The sequence below is a fragment of the Microtus oregoni genome, unplaced genomic scaffold (assembly GCF_018167655.1).
Source record: "Microtus oregoni isolate MIOR12 unplaced genomic scaffold, Mior012 000005F_ref0000423, whole genome shotgun sequence".
Classification (NCBI taxonomy): Eukaryota; Metazoa; Chordata; class Mammalia; order Rodentia; family Cricetidae; genus Microtus; species Microtus oregoni.
The window spans coordinates 7,662,581-7,687,282 of record NW_024543064.1 but is presented as its reverse complement, the minus strand read 5'-3'; the positions used below and the strand labels follow the sequence as shown (position 1 = coordinate 7,687,282).

Below are 24,702 nucleotides of genomic sequence, written 5' to 3'. Positions count from 1 at the left end.
AGAAAAGTACCTCTGATATAATAAAGGCTCATAAACACGCAGAAATTGGGTTAGACCCGTTTCGAATTCCTGCCAAACAATGGTTCAGAAAAATGAAGCTCTATTTTAATTAGCTGGATTCATGAGTGATTTGATAACGGCAGATGCTGTCTGGATGCTTTCAGCTTGATGGGCTCCACATACATGAACTTAGAGTGGTTTTGATGCAATTAGGTATTTCTTTCTGCTCCTACACGGCAGGCCCAAGGATCTGACATGCTACTACTATATTTATCTGCACATTAATATTTCAAATCACAAAGATGAGAAAAATGATCACATGATATAGATAGAAAAATTACTTTTTAAAAGTCATTGGTGGAGAGAAGGCTTCTTTCCAATGAGTAAGGCAAAGGCGGACAGCTGAGAGAAAGCCACACAGAGTGCAGAAACACCCAACGCCCCAGCTGAAACACGACACACTGCATGCACACTTCCAATTCTCCAACTGCAGTCCAGCATCACGGCAAAGGACTAGTGCACCTAATGCACAGCCTGGCCTAGGACTAAGTGGCCTTCAAAATGTCTTTGTAATCAGGTAGCCTATTATAAACCTTGAGTACTATTCCCCGGGATGCAGGACTCATGATCATAGCGCTGAAAGTCCAAGTATCTTCACCAGGTGCTTTCAAGCCCAGCACCTGGCTGCCCCTCTCCCTTTTAAGCACTCTCTCTTTCCCCGCACTGCTCACTGCCCTCTGCCATGACCACTTAGTGCAGCACCACCCATATGCACTAAAGGAGCGGCAGAAAGCACAGCAGCTTCCAGCATCGGGACGAAACTAATAAGTAGAACCAGTCAACGCAGTATCTGCCTATGTGTCATGGCTGTGCTGAGAAGCAGAGGCTAGGAAAAGGGGGCGCAGAGGGAACCCCTCCACTACTTCAGGAGTGTGTGACTCTTCCAAAATTCTGATGTAGGCTCTCAAAATTGCCACACACACACACACACTGGGCAGCATGGAGAAGAGAAGACACGGAGTGAGGCTGACTCCGCTGGCACTGCTGTGACAGGCACACGAAGAAACACAACTCGGTTCTTTTCTCCCACAGAGGACAAAGCGGACACAGGGACCTTCACACCATCTCCCCTTCATCGGCGCTAACAAGCTGAACACTGTAAATCAAGGATGAAATTCCTGTGCCAGGAAGTGACGGAGAGGCATTTCTTCTCTAAAGAGCCCCAAGATGCCGCCTGCTTGGGAATCAGCATCTAGGGGCAAGAGGTGGAGAGGCAGGGAGGACGGTGGCAGCAGGTCTTCACCTAATAAACACAACTTTATTATATACAGTGGCCTTTCTTCAAAAGTTATTTATTTCACAAAACCACTCTGCTAAATAGAGGTTTCAATCTAATTGAATCGCATCTGCATATGGTAAATGCACTGAGTGCATCTTTGGGATTCGCATTCTCCTCCACAGTTGAAGGGTTCACTGATTTCCCAATATGTACACATGCAAGACTGGAAGAAGAGAGGAGAGGACTGACTGCCCCTTAAACTACATATCCATTGTTTCAGCCCTTTACCGAAGACAGGCTCTGTAACACAGTTTGGTGTTTACAATACCCTAAAGGACACAAACCAAGAAGGCAGAAGGAGGTGCCTGTGCCATGGGGCCCACAATCATGGGCGGCTTCTGCTCACACAGGTCTTCAGAATGCACCTGCCCACTACTACCTCCTTCTTCCACTCCCGAGGAGATGGGAAGGAGCTCTTCTATCGGGCTCACTGGAACTCTCAGGGCTCATGGCCACATCCCAGAGTAGGCAGCCCGGTGAGTTAAAATTGAGATACAAATAAAAATGACCATTTTTAACAATAAACAAAAAGTGTCACTAAATCAAACAAAATAGGGGTGGAGGTGTTGTTTTTAAAGGAGAAAAAATACTCAAAGCAAAAGATCCCATATGAGGAGCTGAAGAAGAGACAGGTCAGGACTTCCCACAAAGGCTCATACTAGGAAAAAGTGACCACGACACAGGAAGAGACACTATTCTGAAGAAGGGAAGCAGGGGCACAGATCCCAGATTCTGATGCTACTCCTGGTGGCATTCGCCCGCATTCCTGGCTACTCAGGAGGAAGGCAGAGGCATTGGCTACTGAGGGTGGGAGGCCTGCCTCATAATGACAGGTGGAGAGTGACAGGAGGGAGGTCTGGAGTCCAGCCTGCAAGCAGGATGTACATCCCTGCACTATGGTCAACTGTTTCTTTCCCCTGATCCTCTTGCTCATGTCACAAGAAATTTAACTTTTTCAAGAACTGCATCCCAGAAGACATCCCTGCTCCAAAAGGTTAAGTACCTAACCTAGAAAAACTCTTTTTGGCCCTCCTAGTCCTCTACTAGACTAACCTGTCGATACAAACTTCATCAAACCTTCCTATTAAAAACAGAACAGACAGAAAGATGCAAAGAATACAAATCAAAAGGAAAATTCTGCCATAAGCTGAGCCTCCCAAATCTGGTTCAGCCACATTCTTGCCCGCAGCCTGCACCTCTCGGTGCCTCCCTATGGTTTCAAAATGCAGCTGCACAGGTCTCTTCAAATTCAGATTTCTAGCACCTCTAATTACAGGCCTCTTGAGCCAGGCTCCTTTAATTAATGAACCTGACTCTCTCTCTTCAAAGGAAATCTGCATATGAGATGCACAGGGTGAGCTGACCTATCAGGGCTATATGATGGCTGCACAGCACTGCACAGCACACGATGGCAGCCAGCACTCTGCATCCAACAACAGCAAAGGTGTCTCCACCTCCATGGCCCAGTCCAAGCCATCCTCACCCAACACTGTGTGCTTAAGGCCATAAAATACTTCTTGAACTCAAGAGAAGAGAAAACAGCTCTGCTGGGTGTGACTAGCAAGACCCAAAGAGAGCCCGGTTCTCCCTGGTTTCTGTGCTCCCTTGTTTTCACTTTCTTTCCTCTGCCAGAGTGAGTGTGGACTGCAGGCTAGAGAGAGGACCACTGCTCAAGGCTGGACCAACCGCAGAGGGAACAGCCTGGATTCTGAACTATCTGGAAGAAGTAAACACAAAAGGCCTGGGACTGAGTTCACAGGACTGAAATAAAACTGGTTAGAACTTAATATAAAGCAGGTAGGGACCGGCTCCTGAAGGAAGGCCACCGTTCACCAGGTGTGGCAAAGGAAGAGCACATGCCAGGAGATATACAGCCTTGGGGTCTGCCCTCACAGACCCTCCACACCGCTCCCCTTCTGTCTGACTCGCTGCTGAGCCAGTTCTGCCTACAGCCCTCTCCCAAAAGTGGCTACGAGGCAGCTTGTACCTAGGAAAGCCGCACTATCTTTAGACTGCACAGAGCCTAGAAACATTCATAAATAACAACACAGACGGCAGAAGAGACAAGGTCTGGGCCACATTAAAACAATTCCAGGTAAAGTTTCAAGCCAAAGATTTGAGGGGCAGTAAAAGATCCAACAGGTTTGGCAAAAATGAAAACAGGCTGTGTTCTGTCCCTATCTAACCTGACAGCCATTTCTCAAGGGTCCCACAGCAGGCCTAATGGGACAACATTTCCATTTTTTCCCTAATAAACACACCTCTTCTCCAAGGAAATAGAAGTTCTTAGGACACACAGGCTTCTCACCGAGGGTCATGGTATAAAACCAGGCTAGAAACTATGAAAGAACAGGGCCAGGACAAAAATAAACTGAAAGCACAAAGTCAGCTCTTCGTCCACTTAGTTCTTCCCACAGTATGTCACAAACCAGACATCGGAACTGCAGTGAATTTCTGTCACTATGAACACAGTCGTGGAAGGGTGAAAACATGCGGCATCAGTCCAGCTAATAGTCAGCCTGGCACATTAATGTAGGGCATGCTCACTAAGCACTGAATCTCATGGGTCGCTTGCCATGTTATGCCCAGTACCCAGGAACTAACATGGGCCATCATTTCTGCACTCCCACTACGCCCAGTCTCTAAATCTGTCTGACTCCTTATTCCCAAAACATAAGCAGCCAGAGATGGCCAAAGAATCTTATATTTGGTTTGGTTTTCCAACCAAAACATTCTCTAAGTTCACTGTTATTTGAAGTGGAAGCATTTAATTTCCTATCAAAAGGTAAAAACAGAAGAATGGAGAATGCAAAAGCTAAAGATGAAAGTTGGGATGCACAAAATAAGGGGCTGGGAGTAGCTGAGATCAGGAATGTCCAGGGATTCTTGGCATGGGAAGCCACACCAGCAAGCCAGGCACTCTCTTTCCAGGGTGTCTCAAGGGGAAATCACCCATCGATCCTAGGACACACGCGCTCTAGGACCAATCCCTTACCTCAGATCTGCCTCTGCCTCAAATTCCTGCTTGCGCTTTAATGTTTAAATTATTAAATGCATTAATGTATTTACATTATTCAAGTCTTCTGTGCATTTTTTCTAAGATAATTTATGTATAAGAGTTTGGATGTCCGTGACTGTTAATGTCTACAACCCTTCCTGTTCATTATTGATTCTGGAAGAAAAAAAAAGTCAGAGTTTTAATGCCTTATTTTTAATGTATTAAGAGTCTGAATAAGTGCATTCTCTTTTTTCTTTTGTAATTTCATAATTTAAGTAGTGCATTTATTAAACTGACACAGTATGAATTGTGGTGAAGCCTGGCATGGCTCCATGCTGCCTAGCAGCTCACTCTGCTCCTGTGCAACCAGGCATCAGCCAGCGTTCTCTCAGGGAGCAATTCCCACCTCCGCATCAGGGGAGAGGCAAGCATTTGCCCAGTGCGTACTTTCTAAAGAAGATTTTCTTCCTCCTTTTCAGGTTCTTGCCCAAATCAGCCCTCCTTACTACTCGGCTTCTAGAAGTCCTCTGCTCATCGGAAGTCCTCATCTGGATGCACTGCGGGTTACATCCAAACAGAGCTTGCAATCAGCACACAATTTTCAAGAACAATAAACATGCTTGAAGCTTAACATAACAAAATCAAGCAAACAAAACTACTTTTTGAAAGAACTCTCAAACATCTCTAACACATAACATCTCCAACTTGGGAAATAAACGCTTGTTTCTATTGAAATCCAGTTCCCCCAGGAAAGAAATCACTTTCAACTATAGCCAGATCGACAGTGACACCCAATGGCCCATTAGTTTAATCCCAGCTGAGCAACCCCAAGAGGTTGCCCCTGGGGAAAAGGGTAGGGGCTTGAAGGAAAAATCACCTACCAACCTCTTTTCACGGCACTAAATTGCTAAGGGGTAGACAGCTTACCCCACCTGGACCAGGTGTGTAACTTCCATGTGTGCAAACACTGGGCAGTATAACACATGGCAAGTCTCCTTCTGGTGGGAGGTGTGAGCACATCTGCACTAAGTGAACACCTACACATACATGCAGTGCACAACAGCTGGACTGAACAACACTGTCCCTATCAACTGGAAGTGAAAAAAGGAAACCACAAGTTTGCTGCTGTTTTTAGAGCTTGACCCTGCCACATCTCACACTGAATGCACGTATGCTCATACACACACATACCCATACATACACTAATTTATATATTTTCTCCCTTTTTTTCTGTTTTCCTGTTTCTTTTTTTTTTCTTTTCTTTTTTGGCTACTCATTACCATTCTTTAACTGTTACAATTTATATCAGCATATAATGTTAAATAATTACAGGGAACGAAGCTCACTCTAGTGAGGATATAAACGCGCTGTGGGAATCTACAGATTTAAACAAATAACACTCACGGTAGGGGGTGAGCGGATGAATTAGCATTAATATCCTGCCTGGGAGATCCCAGTGCACTGGTACTGCTTAAATACAGATCTTTTCTGTAACAGTCAATATGACAGCTCCCGGCAATACGGCCCCTTTCCCTTTCTCAGTCAATATAGCAGCCAGTGAAAATAGAAACGTCCCTATAGAAATCAATATAGCAGCCAGCTAAAATAAACCCTTCCCTTTTAAGGGCTATATAATAGTCAGCTAAATGGAAGAATTGGCACCCCTGCTGGATAGCTCAGCAGCAAAGCCAAGGAACGAACAAGCCACGAACACTGAATGATCCTTGAGCTCCTACCTAGAAAGGGAGAAGATGTGTCCTGGGAGGACACCAAGTGAGAGCTGCAGAGTGGCACTGGTCAGGCTGTCTGCAGAACCTACAACCAATCACCCACAACGTAAGTAGCTACGGGGTCACCCCGCACCAGAGTTAAATTAAAGCAGCCAGAAATTTTAGAATAATTTAAAATAACCTTATTCAAACTTTTGTTCTCAAAGAGGAGAGGTAGTATCTGGATTTGAACCCAGTACCAGTTCCCACCTTAGCCTGAGAAGGGCGTTGTACTAAGTTAACAGATCTGTGCTTTCTGATCCCTAGCACCAGGACTAGTGAGTGAAACACAGCCACGGGAGGGAACACAGCACTCCATGTGAACGGTACCCAGTGCACACACAGACACGGGAGGGAACACAGCACTCCGTGTGAACGGTACCCAGTGCACACACAGCCACTGGAGGGAACACAGCACTCCATGTGAACGGTACCCAGTGCACACACAGACACAGGAGGGAACGGTACCCAGTGCACACACAGACACGGGAGGGAACACAGCACTCCGTGTGAACGGTACCCAGTGCACACACAGAGCTCGTCTTAAAAACTCTTAAATATTACAATGAAATCATACATCATACATATCTGGTACTCCACACACACATCAGGGAACGTAGTCTCCTTCCTTCAAGGCATGGCGGGGGAATGGTTATTACAACAGAATTTAGGAGATGACTCTTCCAAAGGCTAAAACTGGCCAAAGACCTTTTAAAAAGAAAAGAGGACGGGGTGTTTGAATGAGAAGTCACTGGAACATTAGTTCTGTTGGACTTAAGGGCTTGACAAATGTGGAGCGCAATGCAGACACCCGCGCAGGTTTCCAACCAACAAGCCCTGGAGTCAATGCTGGGGCTGTTATGCTCCAAAATAGCTGAGCAGCAGGGACCCACCCCATCTTCATTAAAATTCGACAATCTGTCTGCCATCCTTAGAGTAAATCCACAGAGAACCCCTGTTTCCCTGGCCAGGTGTTTAACACCCAATGATGCTCATGTCATCAATCAGGTGACTCCGTCAAGTGCCACGGTGTCAGGTATCAGGAAAAAAAGATTCTCCAAGTCCTGGTTGAAAGCCCTAGTACTTAAAGTGTTAGATTACATCATGCTACCTACAGATACCTGCCCTTCACATCAGAATTCCAGTTACAGAGCATCTTCAGGGTTAAAAGGGTTAGCGTGATATAGGACCCCAATCATAGCAATGCTCATTCTGCCACAGTCTTCCAGTAAACAACAGCCTTAGAAGTCACAGGCATCAGTCCCTACGAGTCACAGGTCCTACAGCCCCTAAAAGTCACTGTCCCTTCCATTCCAGTAAGTTCTACTATGACTATGGCAGTCATCTGGTGGGGAAATGGACTTGTAGGATAGGCCAGGCCGCCTCTTACCTTACCAAATGTGCGATCATGAAAATGAGTCACTGCTATGACTTGACATGGCACTCAGCTTCCAGCACTGACCCCAATGAGTGCTTTATAAACCCTGACGTGCAAGGGCCCCAAAATGTGGGGTGGGCACTAGAGATGGCTCAGTGGTTAATAGCACCTGATGCTCTTGCAGAGAACCCAGGTTTGGTTCTCGGCACCCACAAGGTAGCTCACACCCATCCCTAACTCCTATTCTAGAATATCTGATACCCTCTTCTGACCTCGTGGGTACCAGGCACACATGAGGTACATACACGCACACACAGCAAAACATTCATACACATAAGACAAATCTAAAAAAAAAAACTTGTTTTTAACTGGGGGTATACACTTTCAGTCAAGTAGTATTAGAGCTAAAGAGAACGCATCATGATGTTAGCAAAAACTGTCGCCGGGCGGTGGTGGCGCACGCCTTTAATCCCAGCACTCGGGAGGCAGAGGCAGGTGGATTTCTGGGAGTTCGAGGCCAGCCTGGTCTACAAGAGCTAGTTCCAGGACAAGCACCAAAGCTACAGAGAAACCCTCTCTCGAAAAACCAAAAAAAAAAAAAAAACTGTCAACTCCAGATGCCACTATAGTCATCAAAGGTGAGCAAGAGGCAGGAAGGGAGGGAGGGACAGAGAATGAGAGAGTAAATTAAAGAGAAATATAATTCTGAAAGGAAAGAGGGAAAGAGAAACACAGAAGACGAGATCGGAGATAACACAAGAGCTCACAAAGAAAGACAAAGCCCTCTCTGGCATTTGCAGCTCGCGGCTTTTGGGGCATTTGTGAAATGACGGTTGCAATAATACAAACAGAACGGTGAGTCATCTGCTTCCAACCTGAGTCAAAAAGGGCTGTTTCTAGACAATCTGAAAGCAAAGCAGCTCTGCCTGCACACTTAACCACGCCTACCGTGCACCACCGCTACAGGACAGGATGTGGGGAAGAACGAGGCGGTGGGAGTGAGTGCCGTCTTTACTGGTCCCAGTGTCACCGCAAAGAAATACTGTCAAGATTTAAACCATAATAATGGAAAGGCTATAAAGGTCTCAGTTATAATGCTTCTTCTGATGTTCCCGTTCATAAATGCCCCTTTATGCTGCCCACGTAGCAATGCTCCACTAAACATTAGTACATGTGTACCCCAGTGGGAACGCTGCACCCTAGGTTCCCAGCAGGAAGCCAGGCAGCAACTAAGCAACCCAACTCCTTGACTCATCATCTCCAGCCTGTGTAAGTGAGCACATACACTCACTTCCATCTCTCAAGGGTGGACTGAGTGCCACCCAGGAGCTAATGAATAGAGCATACAGCCATCCCATAGCAGGGTCAACAAGGCATCTACATGCCAAACACCTGGGAAAAACAGGTGGACACACATCTGGGAAATTCCATGTGGACACACATCCGTGTAATACAGAGACTCTTTTACTACTTGGACACCTAAAATCCTCAAACACACACGCCTAGTGGCCTAATGTGAAATGCAGTTTCCTCTGCTTTGTGTTTTGTGTAGATTGCAGATCGGTAGCACTTAAAAGGAAGCTAATTAGGTGTGTTCAGAGAGACACCTTTACTTGGATTTAGCAGGCAGAAAGGTTTTAAAAAATGGTTTCAAGAGATCATTTCCCTAGCAGGGTGTCGGGGTACACGTTTTTAGTTCAAGCACTCAAGAGGCAAAGGCAGGAAGATCTACATAAGTTTGAGGCCAACCTGGTCTACAAAGCAAGTTTAGGACAGCCAGAGCTACACAGAGAACCCAGACTCGGAGAGAGAGGGAGGGAGGGAGGGAGGGAGGGAGGGAGGGAGGGAGGGAGGGAGGCCATTTCCTAGCTGGGTGTAGAGCTCAGTGAACACAGCATACACCACCCTGAGCTGGCTCCCTAGATAACACCAGACAGACACAAGGAAAGGTAGAGGGCTGGGGTGCAGTTCAGCAGGAGAGCTTTTCTCAAGCATGTACAAGGTCTGGGGTTCAACCCCCAGTAGCTCCAAAAGTAAAGAAACACTTCCCCGTACAAATTAAGACTATAGGCATGAAGGTTGGGCATGGTGGTACAAGCCTTTAATCCCAGCACTTAGGGACAAAGGCCGGTGAATCTGTGAATTCTAGTCTAACACGATCTATATAATGAGTTCCAGACACCAGGGTATATAGTGAGACCCTGTCTCTTACATGCATGAATACCTCAGATGCATGTCGAGGAGATATAAACTAAGACATGGTGGATACAAGAACAGATGCCAGGATAAAATGAGGCTAAAACCTGTACCAAGAAAACCATGAAAGGCAATCAGGGAAGTCAAAGTATAAAATTATGAAAAGATGTCAGTGGTGGCGCACTCCAGTAGGATTTGCTGAAGGAGGCAGAGGCAGGAGAATCACAAGTTTGAGGCCAGCCTGGGCTACACATTAAAAAAAAACTATGAAGACTGATACAGTAAACCCAGCTTGGTGGCTGACACAGGAGGACAGCGAGGTGGGCAGCCAGTGCCAACCACAAGCCACCACCGGCTTGCCTTCCCTGTTGATCTGGAATTGGTGAGCCTGTGACAGAGCCAGCAATTATCGTTAGGTCCCCTGTATTTATTTCACACACAAAGGCAAGCAGAAGAGACCAGTTAGTAATGAGTAAGTAATGACCACGGAACACACTGTGTTTCACAGAGCTGCCAGAGCAGGAGACTATTTGGAAATACAAAGTGAAAGGATAAAATAAGCTAGAGAAACTCAATTTTCTTCTCCCTTCCTCCCAAAGCCACACTTAGGATAAAATAAGGTTTGTGCAGGTTAATCCTTATGAGGTAAGAAAAAAATGATTAAATACATTTAAAAAATCAATTGTACATTAAACCAAATCGAGGAACTGCAAAAACAAACACCACAGCGCTCCTCCAGCCAGTATTAGCTACAGTCTGGTCAGCAGGGGATACCCTGCCTGACAGAGTCCCAGGAGGTAATGGGGGCGGGGCACAGAAGAGGAACTGTCTGTCAATCTATCTGGACTTCACTGGAAATACTGACTTCTAGATACTACAAAGGAAGAAATCTCCTATAAATAAGCCTCTAGAGATCAAGATGAAATCTTAAAAACTCCACTAAAACAATGGTAACCATTTGATAAACAGAAGTTATAAAATCACTTCAATGTTAAATTATTTGCCACTATTTCTAGTCATTCCTTCTGCTCATTAACAAAGTCTATTAACTGTCATTTCTAGAGGGACAACAGAACTAGAGAGGTGAAACTGCCTTGCTTTTGTCTTTGAGGGGCACTCTGTGGGGAGGCCCTCCTGATTCCCAGGGCCCCGGGAGCCTCAGAGGAAAGACTATCAGAAGGCAAAGCCCTGGCTGCCTGCCCCTCCCACAGGGGCCATGATGGTGTAACTCGCTAGCCTTCAACACCCTCCCAAGGCTGGCTGCCTTCTCTGCATGCGCCAGCACCACCCAGGTCTTCACAGGTCTTGCTTTAGCTACACACCAGAAGCTCAGGGCCAGGCTAGAAAGGCTCTTCTGGGAAAGCTGTCTGGTTTACGCACTTCCAACCCAGCCCAGGGCCCAGTAATCAGTCTTTGACTCTAAAGTCTCAACAAGTGGCAAACCCAAAGCTTTCCCCTCCGTGTGCTTCTGACAGAAGCAGTCTGGAACTCTAGAGAAACCTCTGAAGCTGCCAGGATTGCAAGGCAAGCAGGTAATCGAACACATGACAGTGTATTCTCACTAGAGTAAGACAAGACTCATGGAGACGGTTCCAAAGCTCACAGCACTGCTCAAGTGGGTTATTGACGGCTAGCAGTTGGCAGCAAGGAGGAGCCGACAAAAAGACTACACTCCCTTAAAGGTATCTCGATTCTCTTATCTTCAAAGACTATGAAGGCCACTGCACTAACTGACAGGGGAAACGCCTGGATGCTGATGGGGTACAGATAAAGGATTCACCTGAGGGGCAGAGAAAGGGGAAACGGGGCCCTGGATATCGAGTTTCCTTTACTTAGGTGGATTCCAGTGACTCCCGGAGGATCCTGTGAGTCAGGAAGCAAAGCGCTCGCTTGCCCGACCTTGCCAGCAGGAGATGGAATAACAGGCAGCTGCTGCCCCCTAGAAGCTACCTGAGATGTAGCAGCTTCCGTAGAGACACCAGATGAAAAGATCCTATTATCTCCCTCGATCTCATAACCTGTCATTAGTGAGGTGCATGGGTGCAGACGCCTCCTCCGAGCCTGAGGAGGCGCACATCACCTGTGATAAATTAATAGGTGCCTTCCCAACAGCGAAGATGCACACAGAAGACTCCAACCAGGGAGAGCACAGCAAGGCAGCAGCTTCTCAGCAAGCACAGAGCAGCAGGCAGCCCCTGCCACAGCCTGTCTGAGCCGCACCGCACCACGCCAGTCAACACTGTGCCCAGATCTGCAGCTCCCATCCGCTCAAGTTCAGCAGGAGCACCTGAGACTTTGAATCTCAGCCCACTGCACTCACTCTGGAGGTCTGATTGCCCTGGGCTTCAGGTCCCTCACTAGAAAACCAGAAGGGTAATCCTCACCAGAGTGTGAGACTTGAACCAGACGAAAATAAAGAAACAGGCACTGAGGCCACAGAACTACACAGTAGCCCTCTTGGCCGATGAGATCAGAGCTAATAATTGCTCAGTTAATAAAAGAAACTTTTTCAGTTAAATTGAAGAATCATTAAAAATGGAGCCTACTCTACTTACCTTCAACATTTTATACTAACTGAAAATCTATAAATGTACAGTCATTCACTAATCTTTTGATGTGGAGCCAAGACCTCTCCTTTGAGTGTGGGCCCACAGACTGGAGTTCCCAGACATCTCTCTCCTGAATAAACCCCACCCACAACACACCCTCCACATTTCTAAAGCAAAGCAAGAGCCTACAGACATTACAAAAGCAACTGCAGCATGGATCCATCTGGATCCGTATGGTCTCAGCCTGGTGTTTATTGTCCCAGGCTGAATTTGATGGCAATCTTCTTAGTTCACATTCACCACACAAGTAACTGAATTTTTAATAGAAAATTTTGGTCTCGTTAGTCTCTACAGAATGCATCACTCCGTAGAATCTTCTTCACTTTGTCTCCACTGGTATCACAGTTAACGAAAGAGTACTGCTCAATAAGAAGCACACCTGGCAGGGGAGGGCTAGAAGCTGGCCAACGTCAGTGATAGGAAGAATATGGGATCAGCTGGCCAGCCTGCATCATGAAAATCCTGGTCAGGAGATGAGGTTCTGGAGGCCTGAAAGGAATGGTTCTTAACCTTCCTAATGCTGTGACCCTTTAATACCCTCATGTTGTGGTAACCCCGACCACAAATTTTTTTTCATTGCTACTTCATAACTGTAATTTTGCTACTGTTATGAACTGTAATGCAAATATCTATGTTTTCTGATGGAAGTGACCCTGTGAAAGGGTCATTCAACACCCGCTGAGGGACCAAGATTCACAGCTTGAGAACCACTGAGTTATAGGCCGTCAGAAGACGCTCTTGACACTTTTAAAGAAATACATGTTTAGGGTACCCTACTTTATTTCACAAGAGATCGGTAGCAGTTCTCAAAAGTACATACAGGCCCAAAGTGAAGACATTTGCTACCAAGAATGAATGACAAGTTCAAGCTCCACATGCGTGCCATGGCAAATCATATGTACACACACACACACACACACACACACACATAAATAAATGCAAAACAATATTTTAATGTACATGCAAAAGCCAGGTATGATGGGAAACTGAGGCAGGAGAATCACAAGTTCAAAGACAGCCTGGACTATAAGGTAAGACCCTATTGCAGAAAAAAAAAAAAAGGCACATAAGACAAAAAGCTGGAAAAGGAAAATACAGGAAAAGGGGAAGAACTGTTAACATCTCCAAAATCCACTTCCAGTGAAGTGTGGAAAAATAGGAAACCATTTAGACAGTCAACTTGCTAGCTGGATTCTGCTGGTACTAACTCCTGGTTACACAAGGCTAGAAAAAGAGGCCCTAACCCAAAGATCCCCTTCACTGGCTGAGTCACAGCTGACACCAGCAGTGAGAGGCCTCCTGGAGGATCCCTTGGCAAAAGGAACACTCTGAGCACCACCCCAGACTGTAGACAGAGGAGCTGCAGCCCCGGGGGCTTCCAGGCAAGAGGTCGCAAAGGTGGCAGTGCAAGCATCTCCTCGACAGGGCAATGCATCCTCAACACGCTCCACTGGGGGCCATGTGTTAGCCCCTCTCTGCCTCCGACTGTCAAGGGGTACCCCTAGATAGATTTACCTCCAGAATCACTCAATGTCAGCCCATCTCAAGCCTGCTCGGACAAACTCATAATGGCAGAGCGAAGATTTGTGGAGCAACAAGCATAAATCTTGGTTATAACTACAAACCATAAAAGAAAGGAGAGCTGGGAGGGAAGAGGGAAGGGCGGCAGACACGTCCTTCTCCCAAGCACCACTTTATCTTCCTGCAGCTCTGCACCACGCACAGGGGATTAACTATGGGACATATTTTTCAAGCCCAATCAGTCTGTGTAGTTTGACAATGGGCTCAAACATTTTTAAATGGAAATTATCCTGGAAATGTGGGGCACACAGCTGTCCTAAGAACAGCGTATTCAGTGCTCTTCAGAGGGCTATATGAGTTCTGTTTGCCACCCTACAGGCCACACGAAAAGATATTTATATATAACAATTTTTCAAGTATGATAATGATCAACTTTAAACAAAGGAAAAGCATTTTTGGAATGTCCCTCTGCCCCAGTAAGAGGCATGGAGCCCACCTTCAGCAGCACTCCTGGAACAGCTGAGAAACAGCCCCAGCTGCAGGAGCAAGGGGCCACAGGCGTCCTTCTTAAAGAATGCGTAGGGACTAGATTAAAAACAAACCTCCCTTAGTATCCTCAGAAAAACATACAACCGCTCCAGCCGTGGATCCTACAGCTCCGAAATAAGAACGCTGTTCAGTGATCTCCAGGGCAGGGCCTCTCCTTACAGGAGCCACAGCAAACACAAAATAGAACCATGAAAAGCCAGGAAGCTAAAGCATAAACAAAGGTGAAAACTGTCTCAATGCCATTTCTCTAATTATTACCCCAAGAGTTTCGATTCATCTAATAATTATTTGTAAAAGAATACCTCCAAACTGAAAAAAAAACCTCCTCATCTACCTGAAAGAGGAAACAACTGAAGGGCACCGCCTAGTCTTTTCCATAAACCTCCTCAGACTATAATAGGAAGGATGGAGCAGGAAGAGGCAGTAATTTCAAAATCAGTAAGTGGCCTGGAGATTAGAGCCACCCAGAAATGGAATGAGGCTTGTTTCCAGTTCATCCATTTCAGCCTTTAGAGCTAACCAGTGTTCCTCCTAGACCTGTCAGGAAGAGGGAGCACCGGCACCTCCCCACCCGGAGCTGCTCCGGGTGAACATTAGTGGTAAAAGGGTACATTTTCCTCACTAAAGGTTTTAGACTACTTAGGAGAGAAGCCTGGGAAAGGAGGGAAGCCAGCATGTCTTCCTATCCTGGCTCATCACACGGTGACAGCCTCCCCATCAAGAGGCACTGAGAGAGAGCCCCATCCGCAAACGCTTTACACGTGGTCTTGTTCCCGAGTTTCTCAGCAGCAAATACAGCCAGTAGCAGTTCTGCTAGTCAGACAGCTGAGGCCAAGGAATCATGAGAACAAGGGCAGCCTGGGCTTACAAAAACAAAGTAATGGATTTTGCACTATCTGTCTGGTGTCATCCCTATTCACTACATTCTGACAGAGGTTCCTGTGCAAGAAAAAGGCAAGCAAGAAGTGACAAGCCAGCATGTAAACCCTGCCATATTCATACTACCTTTCTGGAAAGAAAGACAACTTCCTGAGATTCCCGCATTTCTGGTTTCATTACTCATATGTGTAAAACACTTTTGCAAATGTATCAAAAACAAATATATGCCAGGTATGGTGGCATATACCTATAATTCTAGCACTTTAACTAAGGCAGGAGAATTGCCATTAGTTCAAGGCCCAACCTGGGCTACATAATGAGTTCCAGACCAGCCGAGATTATTGAGTGAGATCACCTTAATGCTTCCACCTCCACCAAATTTTCCCACAGAATATCTGAATTTTATAATATATCTACATTTGTTATGCTATTATACACACGCATGTACACACATGTATACATGAGTATGCACAAAGAAATGTATTGAGCATATGAATGTCATCCTTCAAAAATGTTCTGATGAGTAAAAAAAAAGAACCACCTATTCCCGCTGACCCTGCCAATTAGTACAGCAGCAAGGTATTCCAACCACAAAAACTGCAAAAGACACAACCCCAAGGCAGACTGTCAGGAATACCCTAGAGATGGAGAAGACAGGCAACAGCCATAGCCATTCTTAAAGAAAAGCTCCCTAGATTCACCAAAATAGTTATGGTCTGTTTGTTTGTTTGTTTTTCAAGACTGGGTTTCTCTGTAGCTTTGGAGACTGTCCTGGAACTCATTCTGTAGACCAGGCTGGCCTCAAACTCACAGAGATCCACCTGCCTCTGCCTCCTGAGTGCTGGGATTAAAGGTCTGTGCCACCACAGCCTGGAATTAATGGTCTTTTGATAACCAGCCTCTGGTGAATTGGTTTCAAAAACAAAGAGAAGGAGCTGGAGAGGTGTCTGGTGGTTAAGAGCACTTGCTGTTCTTGCAGAGGACCCAAATTCCGTTCCCAGCCATCCATACAGCAGATCACAACTTCTGTAAGTCGGTTTCAAAAGAGCTAGTGCCCCCTTCTGGTTTCCTCAAGGCCTGGCACATACATGGTAGACACATGTAAGCACATACACAATGAAGGGTGGGGAGAAGAGCTGAGCTGAGCCATGTGGCACATGTCTTTAACTCCAACACTCAGTAAGCAGAGGCAGGCAGATCTCTGAGTTTGAGCCTCTCCTGGTCTACATAGCAAGTCTCAGGCCAGGTATGGTTGGTTATACAGAGATTCCATCTTAAATTTTTTTAAAAAAAAAAAAAAGTTTTAATCTAGAAAAGCTGACAAGGTAGAAATTTACTATCCTCTTTGGATTATTTTGGGGGAAAGATGCAGAGAACAGGATCAAAAGCAAAAACAGCAGAATGGGTAATCCACGCCTGTGGTCCCAGCACTCGGGAGGCGGGAGCAGGAAGAGGCCAGCCAAGAATATAGCCTTAACTACAGAGTCTGACACTGTATCAAAACAAACAAATAAATGGAAAACCCTTAGACCTACAGACCAGAAGCAGCAAAGACAGCAGGAAACTCACCCATTAGAGAGAATTTGGTATCCAAGACCAAGAAGCTGAAACTCTATTGAACCCAGCACAGGCCTGGGTAAAGCAGGGGAGCAATAATGCTGCTGGATACTGAGACAGATGGAGGCAAATGAACAGATATGCAAACTAAACCGTATTTATCACTTCAAACAGCCAGCAATCAGATGACTAAAAGGAAATCTCAGGTACGTAGGCCTAGTTTCAGCATCCAGGCAAGATGAGAGCTGAGCTGTGCCAGGCGCACGGTCATTCAGCGTCACATATGCAGACAAGTGCTCTACCACTGAGCTTCCCATGCACCGGCTCTCACCACACAGTCCAAGGCTGGCCTCGGTCTCTCGCTGAGATTACAGGCGTGTGCCATGTGTTCAACGGCTCTCAGAGAAGTCCAGGGAACCAGATGCGGGATCTGTATGAGCCCCAGAATGGGCATACATGCATGGCCAGAGTCCTGGCTCAACAGAAGAGCCACAGGCTGTTTTCAACACACCTGAGAGAAGACAGACATCAACCCTCCTGAGGGCTGTCAACATTTCCTCCCTTGGGACAAGGGAGACAGCTCAGTGGGTAAAAGTGCTTCCCACGCAAACCAGACTCCACCGCAGAACTCAGAGTGGAGAAAGAGAAGCAACTCTGCTGTCCTGGAACTCACAGAGATCCACCTGCCTCTGCCTCTCAAATGCTGGCTGGGACTGAAGGTGTGTGCCACTACACCCAGGCCTGAATTGTAGTTTTTAATAAGGAAAAAGTTTACTTCAAAGTGATCATCTGGGATTTAGCAAGAGGGCAGGTAACAGGTAGCACTTGTCACACAGACTGACAACCTGAGTTTACTCCCCAGAGTCACAGCAGGAGGGGAGAACCAGCTTCCCAAGCTGATCTCTGTTGTACAGAGCGCAAGCAGTGCTGAAGCATGTGCACACCCACATTCACATGCGCACACATGCGTGCACACGCATGCACATGCCCCAAATAAAAGATAAATCCATTTTTAAGATGACCATCTAGGTTTTTTTTAATAGTGGCGATTTGTTTTTTGTTTTGTTTTGTTTTGTTTAAGACAAGGTCTTATTTAGCTCAAACTGGCTTCAAACTTACTATGTAGCTAAGAACGACTTTACCTTGAACTTCACCTCCCAAGTGCTAGGATTACAGGCATACACCACCTCTCCTGTTTCACGTCGTACTGGGGATGGAACCCAAGGCTTCACGCATGACAGGCTACCAACTAAGCTACAACCACAGCCCTAATGATCATCTAGTTCTGGAAAACAAAATTATCTGCCTTCAGCATCTTGTGTTTAATCCTTCCCATGCAGAGCCCAGAAAACAACCATTAAGGAATTTTGTACAAAATTCACAAGCAAGCTGGGGCATAATAGCACACACCTTTAATCCCAGCACTAGGGAGGCAGAGGCAGGTAGATTTCTGAGTTCAAGGCCTGCCTGTCTACAGAATGAGTCCCAGGACAGCCAGAACTACATAGTGAGACTCTGTCTTGGGAGGAAAAATTACAATGAGTTAAAAATAAACATAATTTTATCATCATAGTCCTCAAGACCTAGCTTCAGATACCTCAGAAACTATCCCTAAGCTCCCATTGACAACGCTCCCCCTTCTCTGAATGAGGCACCCTCTCCGACTCCCAGCCAGGCAGGCAGCTCAGCCCAAATTATACCCAACTTTGTGCTGCTTTCTAAAATTACAGACAGTGCTCCCTTTTCGCTAATTGTTTCATGTACACAAATGTCTTTTTTTCACCAAATAAAATACACGAATTACTTAAAAACAAGGCCTGTTTGATTTTGTAATCGTCTATTCTCCAGTGCTGCAGTTAAGCACTCACGAAGCAGCCGACACACTGGGCTTGCACCGTCTCCCTCCCTGCCGAAGGAGCTGAGCACCAAGGCTTCCCAACCACAGCCCTGTGTACTGAGCTGTGGGCCCGAGCTGATGCCCACTTGTCCAGCACCCTAGGATGGCCACCTAGCCAGTCACCACCAGTCCACAGCAGCCAAGATCTTTCTTGCTACTCAATCTGTGCCCATGGCTTGCCCCAAAAGCAAGCCTCTGTGGGCTCCTCTGCCTGCCACCCTCCTGCCACCATTCCCAAGAGGAAGGAGTTGCTCACACAAGACCATACAACTCGGCTGGTGCCCTCATTTAATCAGGCTGCTGCAAATGGCTGGCCAAAAGCAATAAGGGCATGACTGAGAGACTGTGGGAGTTTAATATAAAAAAATTAATAAAAAAAGGGGGGGAAGGAGAAAGGGTCTACCTTTTAATAGGGCCCTAATTACCCAACTCACAGGATCAGCCCAAATGAGATGGGAGTTTATTTCGGGTTTTTTTTTAATTATTGTTTTTTTTTATATATATATAAATTGCTGCTATGTGTTTTCTTTCCTCTGAGCAATTATGCAGTAAGTACGTAAAGAGGAGAAAAAAATATTAATTAAATATAAGGTAATTGTAGCGTTGGCCTGGAGAGAATGAGTGTGAACTCTGGACGATCACAGGCTACCAGGGTTTGAAGACTGCTCAGGGGCTCCCAGGAAAGAAAGAAATAACATAACCAACCAACAGGCAGATGCACTGTGCAGCGGAAGAAGCCACATTCAGAACCCCACACAGCACAGGCCTGCGGGGCTCCCCACTCCCAGGAGTTAGCCAATGTAAGACACTCTGGGCTGCCCAAAGCTTTCTCAGTCGTACCCCCAAAAGACAGCCTGTCCTCACTTCTTTGGATGGAGAGCCAAATCAGGAAGTTTCAAACAAGCCCACAGTAGCAGGGATAAAAAGAGCACTGTGCTCAGTCTGGACTTGAGTCTGAAGGGTTTGGAAGGAGGACACACCTACGCCTGGGAGTGTGAAGCATCCTAGGAAGGGGCAGGCAATGCCGAGAGAGTGAAAGAGGTACACAGAAATGTTGATATGAGAGCCCATAACTGGTGACAAAAGGTGACACAAAAAGTCTCAGAGGTACTTGTGTCCTCTGGGCCTAACTGCACCACAGCCGGATTCATCTCACCCGCTGCCTAGAAAGCCTCAGAACATGCTAGAACCTGGACCTATTCATACCAGGCCTTCACATCATCCCTCCAACTCGGCCAGGAGAAGAGTGGGAAAGCAGGGACGACTGCAAAACACGGGCTGCGGAGACAAAGCCTGGCACTGTGCCCACCAGTCACCACTACTCTGAGAGAGGAACGGCTTGGCAAAGTTAAACCAAAGGCTGGCGCACCCCTAAAACTGATCTGGTTTGTACAGAACCGGTCTGACTACCCAGCCCAGAGGATTTACATCAAGTCCTGAAATGACAAACAGTGAGAACAGGGCAGGCGGACAGGGACTCTGGCTCAGACCACTAAGCAAAAACACTCTGCAAAGAGAGTGACTTAGCTGAATGTAGTAGCATTCGCCTTCTTAGTCCAGCACTTGTGAGACTGGCTGTAGCAGAACTGTTGTGAGCCTGAGGCCAGCATGGCTGCTTAGTGAGTTCAAGGATAGACTGGATTATAGAGTGTGAGCCTCCTTGTTTAAGAAAACGGAGAAAAAGAAAAAGCCCTTCAACACTCAGTAGGCCTCTTTCCTGTCAGAGTCTAGGATACCACGGGTGATGCCGCACTCAGTAGGCCTCTTTCCTGTCAGAGTCTAGGATACCACGGGTGATGCCGCACTCAGTAGGCCTCTTTCCTGTCAGAGTCTAGGATACCACGGGTGATGCCGCACTCAGTAGGCCTCTTTCCTGTCAGAGTCTAGGATACCACGGGTGATGCAGCACTCAGTAGGCCTCTTTCCCATCAAGAGTCTAGGATACCACGGGTGATGCCGCACTCAGTAGGCCTCTTTCCCATCCAGAGTCTAGGATACCACGGGTGATGCCGCACTCAGTAGGCCTCTTTCCTGTCAGAGTCTAGGATACCACGGGTGATGCAGCACTCAGTAGGCCTCTTTCCTGTCAGAGTCTAGGATACCACGGGTGATGCCTATCACAAGCAACCACTGACCAGACCCCTTCCTCTTCACTGAGAAACAGAGCGGCTGTTTCCGTCCCTGACGATCGGACACTGACACACAGCAACCTCAGGTGTCACTCTAGTTCTGCCATCAGCAGCAAGCAAAGTGCTGCAGGGCTCCAGTGCTCTCAGTTCCAGAAAAAGACAAAGAGGTTTTGCTAATTCCTTCCACTAAGCACAAGTCAGAGGCCAGAGTCAGGGACATGGCATCTCTAGGGAACATGTACTGGGATGCTGCTGGGAGGAGTTGGGTTCATCAGGCTCCCTGACACTCACACAGCGTTCGTACTTACCAGTGGGTCTCGGGGTACCACCTTTTCACTTCCCGGAGAAGAGCTTGGCTGCAGAGAAAACAGAAACAAAACTAAGATCACAGTGCCACCCAATGGACAGCAGAAAAACAAAGGTGTGCTGCTTCCAAGCACTGCACACAAGTCTTTCTCTGTTCTTCATGGACTGCTGTATGGCAAAATTTGCCAGGAAATGCAGAAACTGTGGGTTCGCTGTCATGGACCCTCACAACCAGGGCTTGCTTTTGCCCAGGAGGACTTTAGGATCATATGTAAGCAAGCAGACGGGGCCATGACAAAATAAAGACCAGAGAAAGGTCTAAGGGGGAACCTACCATTTCTTCTTACCACCTTCCCAGCTAGAGTGAACGACAGAGCAGCGAGAACGTGCAGAACCAAAGGCAGCCACAGGGGGGCATTAGCTACCCATACTATGGGTTTTTCTCTACCTGGAGTCAAGTGCTGCTTTCCTTGGGTTGTTTTGTGTCTGTGTTAGGGTCTCCAAGTAACCAAAGCTGACTTCAAACTCACTGTGTAACTGAGCGCAACTCTGAACTCCTGGTCCTCTTGCCTCAACCTCCCAAGTGCTGGGATCAAAGGGACATTCCACAAACATACCACCACGAGCCACTACGCTGGTTCAGGACTGCCCATCACAATGAACCCGCACTAGGGTTAAGTCTTTCATGGAAATAATCTAGTGACGGTCTGAGAGAGAAATCCATGAGCAAGCACTGTGACAGATGGCCAGGCTCCCATCTATTCCCACAGCCTTTCTTTCACACCTTCGACCTGTTACTGCACTGACCGAAATTCAGAGTAGGGGTGAGGCAAGACACAAACCTCCAGAAGGGTATGACTAGCAGCCTGTCTGAGCAAGCTGCGGCCAGTTTACTGTTACTGATGTTAGAGTCAATTGCCAATTTTCTACAGATAATGTCCAGACAAGTGCAGCTAATGCGAGTGTCCCAGGAGTTGGCCTCCAAACCCTCCCAGCTAATCAGACGGTCTGTTCCAGGTCTCCTATGAACAGGGCAGAGGCTGGGAGAGCAAAGAGTCCTAACGACTGTCACTTCACGGCTGTCTGCCACCACACAGAAGGTACCTGACACAGTGGCGAGGCCTCTGCTGGATGAAGGCTCTGATGCCTCTCTCCATCCAGAGTCCTACCCTAAGAGCTCCACTATCCCAAGACTAGAAAGTGCAGGCAGCGTGCAACTAACTGGAGGCACACCCTCATACCTGAGTGACCTTACTCTTCCCCCTGCCATCTTCCCAGGCTCCCAGGCACCAAAAGCTCACACATTTAGATCTCTGACCTCCTTCCTGCTCCCCTTAGACCTTCAAGACAGACTGCCCTGACTCCACCATTGCTGGACTGCTTTTCTCAAGCGCTCCCCTCCCTAAAGGTCCCCTCTCTCCTCCTGCCAGTCCTCCCTTCTAAACAGCCATGGAGTCAACCCTCAACTTCTATTTATCTCTCCTGCCATCACTTTGGTACAAGCTTCCAGAATCCTTTGCCTGGACCACTGTAAATGCTTTCTAATCAGCTTACCTGGATTCGTGCTGGCTCTCTTCCAACTCACTTTCCACAACACAAAAAGCAAACCATTATAAAGGAAAACTCAATCAGCCCCCTTACTTACTCACTCATCCACCCCCATAAGCAACATCATCAATAGCGTCTCACTGCTCTCAGAAGACAAGAAAAAACCCCTCGGTGCAGTCTTGGAAGCCTCACGTCTATCCTAACCACATCTCAGGTCTCACGTGGTGCCAAACTCAAGCTCTGTCCACAACAGCCACGGCTTGTGCTTTCTTTCAAGGGACTTTGCACAGATTGTGCCTTCCTCTCCTCCCAGACACATGAGCCCCCTGCAGAGCCAGCTACGGCACTTCCTCAGGATGAATTCTTTTTAAGGCATCCTTGATCAGGTCAGTTTTCCCCGTTACACTCATATGGCACCAAGAAAAGAAGCTGAGGGGCTGGAGAGATGGCTCAGTGGTTAAGAACGCTGGCTGTTCTTGCAGAGGACCAGGATTTAGTTCCCAGCATATACATGGTATCTCACAACTACCTGTGAAATTGGATCCACTTTCAGGGGATCCAATGTCCTCTTCTGCCTTCCAAGGGCACCACAGACACATGTAGTACACAGGCATACATATGGGCATATACTCACACACAGATAAATAAATAAACAAAACGTTTAACCTTTTTTATGAGACAGGGTTTGTCTTGTGTAGCCAATAGCCCCTGGATGTCCTGGAAGAAGTTCTGTAGACCAGGCTGGCCTCAAACTACCAGCCTTTGCATGGGATTAAAGGTGTGGACCACCAAGCCTGACTTAAAACTTTTTTAAACAAAGAAACTGAATGTGGTGGCCAAGTTTGTAATCCCAGTACTCAGGAGGCTAAAGCAGAAGCTTATGAATTAGAGGCCAACTTCTAAGTCAATACAGCGTGAGACCCTGTCTCAAAAAGAAAAAGGGGGGGGGGGAGGAAAAGGGGGAGGAGTCAAGAAAAGGGGCAGGGAAGACAAGGGACAGGGGAGGGGAGGAGCAGAGAGGGGAGAAGAAGGAGAGCAAAGGGACCAAGGTGAAGTTCACTGTGAAGTTCAGGTCCTAAGGTCAATTCTCAATAAACAAACAGAACAGTTGCTCTCAGTCACTAGCTCACAGTGGATTACACATCCAAATTCATCCTCCTCCTGAATGCTTCCTTCAGTGAAACTGGCAGATACTAACTCTGAGTGCTAACATTCATTTAGCTTTCTTCACTTAATTCTCACACTAACTATACAGAATTATTGCTGAGGAAGAAAGGAAAGCAAAGGAGGTCACATAACTCAGCAAGCAGTAGTATCATAGGGATTTGCACATGCCTAACTAAATGAAATAATCAAATTGTTTCAATCATATTTCATTAAGCAGCAGCCTTAATTTAATGCTACCCCATAAATAATAATGTAGCCTACCTGACCAGACAAAACAAACACCAGTGATGTGGTTCAGCAAATAAAGGCATTTGCCACCACATCTGAAGACCTGAGTTCAATCCCCAGAACCCACACAACAGAAAGAACCAACTCCCACAAGTTACCCTCTAACCTCCGCATGCAAGTGCGTGGGAGCTCAGGCACATGCACACACACATACATAAAAGTTTAAAATGAACACAAACATCTTTAGTATTTAAGCCGTCTCCCTCTCCCTCTCTCCTCTCGGCGTTTCTCTGTGTAGTCCTGACTGTCTTGGAACTCACTCTGTAGACCAGGGTGGGTTCGAACTCACAGAGGTCTACCTACCTACCTCTGTCTCCAGGTGCTGGGATTAAAGGCGTGTGCCACCACCACCTGCCTCCCCCCCCCACATACACCGTTATTTCTTTGGATAGTCTCACTATGTAGCCCAGGCAGACCTGAAACTCATGATCCTCCTCCTGCCTCTACCAAGTACTGGGATTATAGGTGTACACCATTATGCCTATACTAAAATTCTTTACTTAAATAATTAAAACAAAGGAACTACTTGGTATATACAAGCCCAAAGGAAGCAAGCACCAACCAGGGCTGTA

General features: G+C 46.8%; 1 protein-coding gene across 2 annotated transcripts in view; it reads right to left on the bottom strand.

Annotated features, from left to right (window-relative positions):
• The window catches only part of LOC121448176 (peroxisomal membrane protein PEX14-like), a 138,426-nt gene that overhangs the window by 93,657 nt on the left and 20,067 nt on the right, over window positions 1-24,702 (bottom strand). For both annotated transcript variants that reach the window (XM_041651967.1, XM_041651969.1), the window contains exon 2: window positions 21,130-21,177. In XM_041651967.1, coding sequence (XP_041507901.1) covers window positions 21,130-21,177 — 48 coding nt within the window. The remainder of the gene's footprint in view (window positions 1-21,129; window positions 21,178-24,702) is intronic.